This window comes from Babylonia areolata, chromosome 17, assembly GCF_041734735.1.
Source record: "Babylonia areolata isolate BAREFJ2019XMU chromosome 17, ASM4173473v1, whole genome shotgun sequence".
Classification (NCBI taxonomy): domain Eukaryota; kingdom Metazoa; phylum Mollusca; class Gastropoda; order Neogastropoda; family Buccinidae; genus Babylonia; species Babylonia areolata.
Window position 1 is genome coordinate 870,974 of NC_134892.1, and position 7,838 is coordinate 878,811.

The window sequence follows — 7,838 nt, forward strand, 5'->3', positions numbered from 1 at the left end:
AATAAAGACATACAACAGCTAAACCCCCCAATCAATGAAATAAAGACATACAACAGCTAAACCCTCCAATCAATGAAATAAAGACATACAACAGCTAAACCCCCCAATCAATGAAATAAAGACATACAACAGCTAAACCCCCCAATCAATGAAATAAAGACATACAACAGCTAAACCCCCCAATCAATGAAATAAAGACATACAACAGCTAAACCCTCCAATCAATGAAATAAAGACATACAACAGCTAAACCCCCCAATCAATGAAATAAAGACATACAACAGCTAAACCCTCCAATCAATGAAATAAAGACATAAAAGAACAACTACCCGCCCCCCCCCCACCCCCCCAATCAATGAAATAAAGACATATAACAGCTAACCCCCCCTCAACCAATGAAATAAAGACATATAACAGCTAACCCCCCCTCAACCAATGAAATAAAGACATACAACAACAGCTAAACCGCCCAACCAATGAAATAAAGACATATACAGACAATCAGGAGGTACAAGAGAAAAATCCTGAAGCAGTCCAAAACTGATGAAACCACTGAACCTTCTGCCTTTAGATTTCTCTGCGTGTGTGTGTGTGTGTGTGCATGTGTGTGTGTGTGAATTTTGTACAGGGTATACACAAAGGCACACAACTATGTGTTGTTTTTTTTAGTTAAAAAAATGTTTTTTGATATCTCTCCCCATTTTTTTCCCTTTCCCTTTGCAAAAACAAAGAAAAACCCCACAAACAACACACCGGTAGTCCATACAGAGCACACTGCTGTAGCAAGGAAACCCCATCACAGATAAAACAGTAACAACAACAATCAGCGGCAGGTGCCTTTTTCACAATTTCTTTTGTTCTTTTCTTCTTTTTTTTTCATTTTGTCTGGCCACAGACATCCGAATTATTCTTTATGAAAAAACAACAAGACCAAAAAAGCAACAAAAAGAAACAAACAAAAACCTCAAAAAAAACCCCAAAGAAAAGAAAACCAAGAAGCCACAGCAAAAGGACGCTGGATGGCAGGAATGCATCAATGCTCATTACCACCCCCTGCCCCTTCACCGCCCCCACCCCCTAACCCCCCAAGGTCCTCTCCTCTCCTCTCCTCTCTAGCCAAGCTGCGGCTCTGTTTCAAAGAACATGTACTCCCCTCCAGAAAACTCCTCAAAAACCAGAATCTGAAAAAAAAGAGAAAGAATTAATTATGGATCTTTTCCTGGTAACATATTTTTGCATGCACACAAGATCTTTTCCCGGTAACATATTCTTGCATGCACACAAGATCTTTTCCTGGTAACATATTTTTGCATGCACACACACACACACGTACAGACATGCATACATGCACACACATACATACATGCACACACATACATGAATGCATACATGCACACACATACACACACGCACAAAGACCAATGTTCACACAAAGACATATATACACAAACACACACACAAAGACCAATGCTCAAACACACACACATATGTACATACACACAAAAAAACACACACACAGTGTGACAGACCAATGCTCACACACACACACACACACACAGAACAATGCTTACACACATGTTGTGTTTGCTTGTTGAATTTCTTTGCCCTGAGGGCTGGATGAAAAAAAGTATGTTCTTGCTTATTCCACTTCCTTCATTAAAGAACATTCATTCATTCATTCACACACATACATACATGCAAACACACAAAGACCAATCTTCTCTCTCTCCCCCTCTTACACAAACACACACATAGACCAATGCTCACACGCATTCTCATATTCACACAGACACAACATATACAATCACACACACACACACACACACAGACATTAACACACTCACACACACAGACACACTCACACACACACAGAGTCCCAAACACTCACACATATTTACTCTCATGTACACTCACACACATTCTCTCACACACACTGACACACACCCACACAGACCCCCCCCCCCCACACACACACACACGCACGCATGCACCCACCCACACAACACAACACAACACATCATACACACACACAATAAACACAGAGGCGGTGTACGAAGGAAGGAAGGGGGGAGGTGTACGAAGGAAGGGAGGGAGGGGGAGGTGTACGAAGGAAGGGAGGGAGGGGGAGGTGTACGAAGGGAGGGAGGGGGGGGGAGGTGTACGAAGGGAGGGAGGGAGGGAGGGGGAGGTGTACGAAGGAAGGAAGGGGGGAGGTGTACGAAGGAAGGGAGGGAGGAGGTGTACGAAGGAAGGGAGGGAGGGGGAGGTGTACGAAGGAAGGGAGGGAGGGGGAGGTGTACGAAGGAAGGAAGGGAGGAGGTGTACGAAGGAAGGGAGGGAGGGGGAGGTGTACGAAGGAAGGAAGGGAGGGGGGAGGTGTACGAAGGAAGGGAGGGAGGAGGTGTACGAAGGAAGGGAGGGAGGGGGGAGGTGTACGAAGGGAGGGAGGGAGGGGGAGGTGTACGAAGGAAGGGAGGGAGAGAGGGGGAGGTGTACGAAGGAAGGGAGGGAGGGAGGGGGAGGTGTACGAAGGAAGGGAGGGAGGGAGGGGGAGGTGTACGAAGGAAGGGAGGGTGAGGGAGGTGTACGAAGGAAGGGAGGGAGGGGGGAGGTGTACGAAGGAAGGGAGGGAGGGGGGAGGTGTACAAAGGGAGGGAGGGAGGGGGGAGGTGTACGGAGGAAGGGAGGGAGGGAGGGGGAGGTGTACGAAGGAAGGGAGGGAGGGTGAGGGAGGTGTACGAAGGAAGGGAGGGAGGGAGGGGGGAGGTGTACGAAGGAAGGGAGGGAGGGGGAGGTGTACGAAGGAAGGAAGGGAGGGAGGTGTACGAAGGGAGGGAGGTGTACGAAGGAAGGGAGGGAGGGGGAGGTGTATGAAGGAAAGGAGGGAGGGAGGGGGAGGTGTACGAAGGAAGGGAGGAGGGAGGTGTAAGATGGGAGGGGCAGAGAATTTGAGAGAGTTTACACAACCACCACCACCACCACCACTATCACCACCCTTCACTACCACCACCACCAATACCCCACCATCACCACCCCACTATCACCACCACCAATACCCCACCACCACCACCACCACTATCACCACCCTTCACTACCACCACCACCAATACCCCACCATCACCACCCCACTATCACCACCACCAATACCCCACCACCACCACCACCACTATCACCACCCTTCACTACCACCACCACCAATACCCCACTATCACCAACCACCACTACCAATATCACTACTTTCACCACCGCCACTATTACTACTATCAGCACCACCATGACTACCACCCACCACCCACCACCACCACCAACCACCCTCGCCCCTCCCCCCCCCTTCCACCCCCACACCCCAGCCCCACCTCACTGACCTCATTCTTGCCCTGTTTCAGGAAAGGTGCCGGCAGGTAGAGGGTTCTCTGAGGGCCCACGTCCCAGTAACGTCCCAGGTTGACTCCGTTCACCATCACGATGCCCTTCTTCCAGTCCTGGGACAACAGTACAACACAGGGCAACACACAGTACAACACACTGTGCTGCAGTACAACACAGAACAACACACTGTGCTACAGTACAACACAGGGCAATACACAGTACAACACAGGGCAACACACTGTGCTGCAGGACAACACAACACAGGACAACACACTGTGCTGCAGGACAATACAACACAGGACAACACACTGTGCTTCAGGACAACACAGGGCAACACACTGTGCTACAGTACAACACAGGACAACACACTGTGCTACAGTACAACACAGGGCAATACACAGTACAACACAGGGCAACACACTGTGCTGCAGGACAACACAACACAGGGCAACACACTGTGCTGCAGTACAACACAACACAGGACAACACACTGTGCTTCAGGACAACACAACACAGGACAACACACTGTGCTTCAGGACAACACAGGACAACACACTGTGCTGCAGTACAACACAACACAGGACAACACACTGTGCTGCAGGACAACACAGGACAACACACTGTGCTTCAGGACATACAGGACAACACACTGTGCTGCTGTACAACACAGGACAACACACTGTGCTGCAGAACAACGCAGGACAACACACTGTGCTGCAGAACAACACAGGACAACACACTGTGCTGCAGGACAACACAGGACAACACACTATGCTGCAGAACAACACAGGACAACACACTGTGCTTCAGGACATACAGGACAACACACTGTGCTACAGTACAACACAGGACAACACACTGTGCTTCAGGACAACACAGGACAACACACTGTGCTGCAGTACAACACAACACAGGACAACACACTGTGCTACAGTACAACACAGGACAACACACTGTGCTGCAGGACAACACAGGACAACACACTGTGCTGCAGGACAACACACTGTGCTGCAGTACAACACACTGTGCTGCAGTACAACACAGGACAACACACTGTGCTGCAGGACAACACAGGACAACACACTGTGCTGCAGTACAACACAGGACAACACACTGTGCTGCAGTACAACACAGGACAACACACTGTGCTTCAGGACAACACACTGTGCTGCAGTACAACACAGGACAACACACTGTGCTGCAGTACAACAAAGGACAACACACTGTGCTGCAGTACAACACAGGACAACACACTGTGCTACAGTACAACACAGGACAACACACTGTGCTTCAGGACAACACAGGACAACACACTGTGCTGCAGTACAACACAACACAGGACAACACACTGTGCTGCAGTACAACACAACACAGGACAACACACTGTGCTGCAGTACAACACAGGACAACACACTGTGCTGCAGTACAACACAGGACAACACACTGTGCTACAGTACAACACAGGACAACACACTGTGCTGCAGTACAACACAGGACAACACACTGTGCTGCAGTACAACACAACAAAGGACAACACACTGTGTTGCAGTACAACACAACACAGGACAACACACTGTGCTGCAGTACAACACACTGTGCTGCAGTACAACACAGGACAACACACTGTGCTACAGTACAACACAGGACAACACACTGTGCTGCAGTACAACACAACACAGGACAACACACTGTGCTTCAGGACAACACAGGACAACACACTGTGCTGCAGTACAACACAACACAGGACAACACACTGTGCTGCAGTACAACACAGGACAACACACTGTGCTACAGTTCAACACAGGGCAACACACTGTGCTACAGTACAACACAGGACAACACACTGTGCTGCAGTACAACACAACACAGGACAACACACTGTGCTGCAGGACAACACAGGACAACACACTGTGCTGCAGTACAACACAACACAGGACAACACACTGTGCTGCAGGACAACACAGGACAACACACTGTGCTTCAGGACAACACAGGACAACACACTGTGCTGCAGTACAACACAACACAAGACAACACACTGTGCTGCAGTACAACACAACACAGGACAACACACTGTGCTGCAGTACAACACAGGACAACACACTGTGCTGAAGTACAACACAACACAGGACAACACACTGTGCTGCAGTACAACACAGGACAACACACTGTGCTGCAGTACAACACAACACAGGACAACACACTGTGCTGAAGTACAACACAGGACAACACACTGTGCTGCAGTACAACACAACACAGGACAACACACTGTGCTGCAGTACAACACAGGACAACACACTGTGCTACAGTTCAACACAGGGCAACACACTGTGCTACAGTACAACACAGGACAACACACCTTGCTGCAGTACAACACAACACAGGACAACACACTGTGCTTCAGGACAACACAGGACAACACACTGTGCTGCAGTACAACACAACACAGGACAACACACTGTGCTGCAGTACAACACAGGACAACACACTGTGCTACAGTTCAACACAGGGCAACACACTGTGCTACAGTACAACACAGGACAACACACTGTGCTGCAGTACAACACAACACAGGACAACACACTGTGCTGCAGGACAACACAGGACAACACACTGTGCTGCAGTACAACACAACACAGGACAACACACTGTGCTGCAGGACAACACAGGACAACACACTGTGCTTCAGGACAACACAGGACAACACACTGTGCTGCAGTACAACACAACACAAGACAACACACTGTGCTGCAGTACAACACAACACAGGACAACACACTGTGCTGCAGTACAACACAGGACAACACACTGTGCTGAAGTACAACACAACACAGGACAACACACTGTGCTGCAGTACAACACAGGACAACACACTGTGCTGCAGTACAACACAACACAGGACAACACACTGTGCTGAAGTACAACACAGGACAACACACTGTGCTGCAGTGCAACACAACACAGGACAACACACTGTGCTGAAGTACAACACAGGACAACACACTGTGCTGCAGTACAACACATGGCAACACACTGTGCTGCAGTACAACACATGGCAACACACTGTGCTGCAGGACAACACAGGACAACACACTGTGCTACAGTACAACACAGGACAACACACTGTGCTTCAGGACAACACACTGTGCTGCAGTACAACACAAGACAGGACAACACACTGTGCTGCAGTACAACACATGGCAACACACTGTGCTGCAGTACAACACAACACATGGCAACACACTGTGCTGCAGTACAACACAGGACAACACACTGTGCTGCAGTACAACACAGGACAACACACTGTGCTGCAGTACAACACTGGACAACACACTGTGCTGCAGGACAACACAGGACAACACACTGTGCTGCAGGACAACACAAGGCAACACACTGTGCTTCAGGACAACACAGGACAACACACTGTGCTGCAGGACAACACAAGGCAACACACTGTGCTTCAGGACAACACAGGACAACACACTGTGCTGCAGAACAACGCAGGACAACACACTGTGCTTCAGGACAACACACTGTGCTGCAGGACAACACAGGACAACACACTGTGCTTCAGGACAACACAGGACAACACACTGTGCTGCAGGACAACACACTGTGCTGCAGGACAACACAGGACAACACACTGTGCTGCAGTACAACACAGGACAACACACTGTGCTGCGGGACAACACAACACAGGACAACACACTGTGCTGCAGGACAACACAGGACAACACACTGTGCTGCAGGGCAACACAGGACAACACACTGTGCTGCAGGACAACACAAGGCAACACACTGTGCTTCAGGACAACACAGGACAACACACTGTGCTGCAGGACAACACAGGACAACACACTGTGCTGCAGGACAACACACTGTGCTGCAGTACAACACACTGTGCTGCAGGACAACACAGGACAACACACTGTGCTACAGGACAACACTCTGAGCTGCAGGACAACACAGGACAACACACTGTGCTTCAGGACAACACACTGTGCTGCAGGACAACACAAGGCAATACACCTCCGATCTTCAGCAGGTTTGAACCACGTCTCCAGGGTGGTGGCCACTTCAGGACTGTCACCTTTTCTGGCAGATGTTTTAACCACTAAGCCATCATACGCCTAGTTTGAGTTGGGAAATTTAATCCTTATGAAGTTTACTTTGATTCCTGCTCGACTCCACCAGATCCAGCTTAACTCTTTTCTGCTGCTTCTGCCACTGCCTTCAGAGCCCTTGTCCTCTTTGTGCCGGAAATCAACAGCTGTTTTATTAAACTGTAGGTAGATGCGCTCACAAACCCTCTTGCACCAATCTCTATGGCGATGTCTTTGGCTTGGTAGGCAGATTCTCTCAGGCTGCTGGCTAGACTAACAAGAAATCTGTTGCGACTTACAACACAGCAATGGACGTGCACGTGGAAAGCTGCCTACCTTCATGTTGATAAAGGTGTCCTGTGGTGT

At 49.4% G+C, this 7,838-nt stretch overlaps 1 protein-coding gene across 3 annotated transcripts in view; it reads right to left on the minus strand.

The window, feature by feature from the left end:
• Positions 1-395: 395 nt before the first annotated feature.
• The window catches only part of LOC143291422 (beta-galactosidase-1-like protein 2), a 50,065-nt gene continuing 42,622 nt past the window's right edge, over positions 396-7,838 (minus strand). For 2 of the 3 annotated variants that reach the window (XM_076601266.1, XM_076601265.1), the window contains exons 18-20: positions 7,809-7,838; positions 3,366-3,482; positions 397-1,181 (exon numbers count right to left, since the gene is read on the minus strand). The exon at positions 7,809-7,838 is cut by the window's right edge and continues 85 nt beyond it. In XM_076601266.1, coding sequence (XP_076457381.1) covers positions 1,113-1,181; positions 3,366-3,482; positions 7,809-7,838 — 216 coding nt within the window. In that variant the 3' untranslated portion in view covers positions 397-1,112. Of the gene's footprint in view, positions 1,182-3,365; positions 3,483-7,808 lie in introns of all 3 variants that reach the window. The other variant, XM_076601267.1, reaches the window with a different exon arrangement.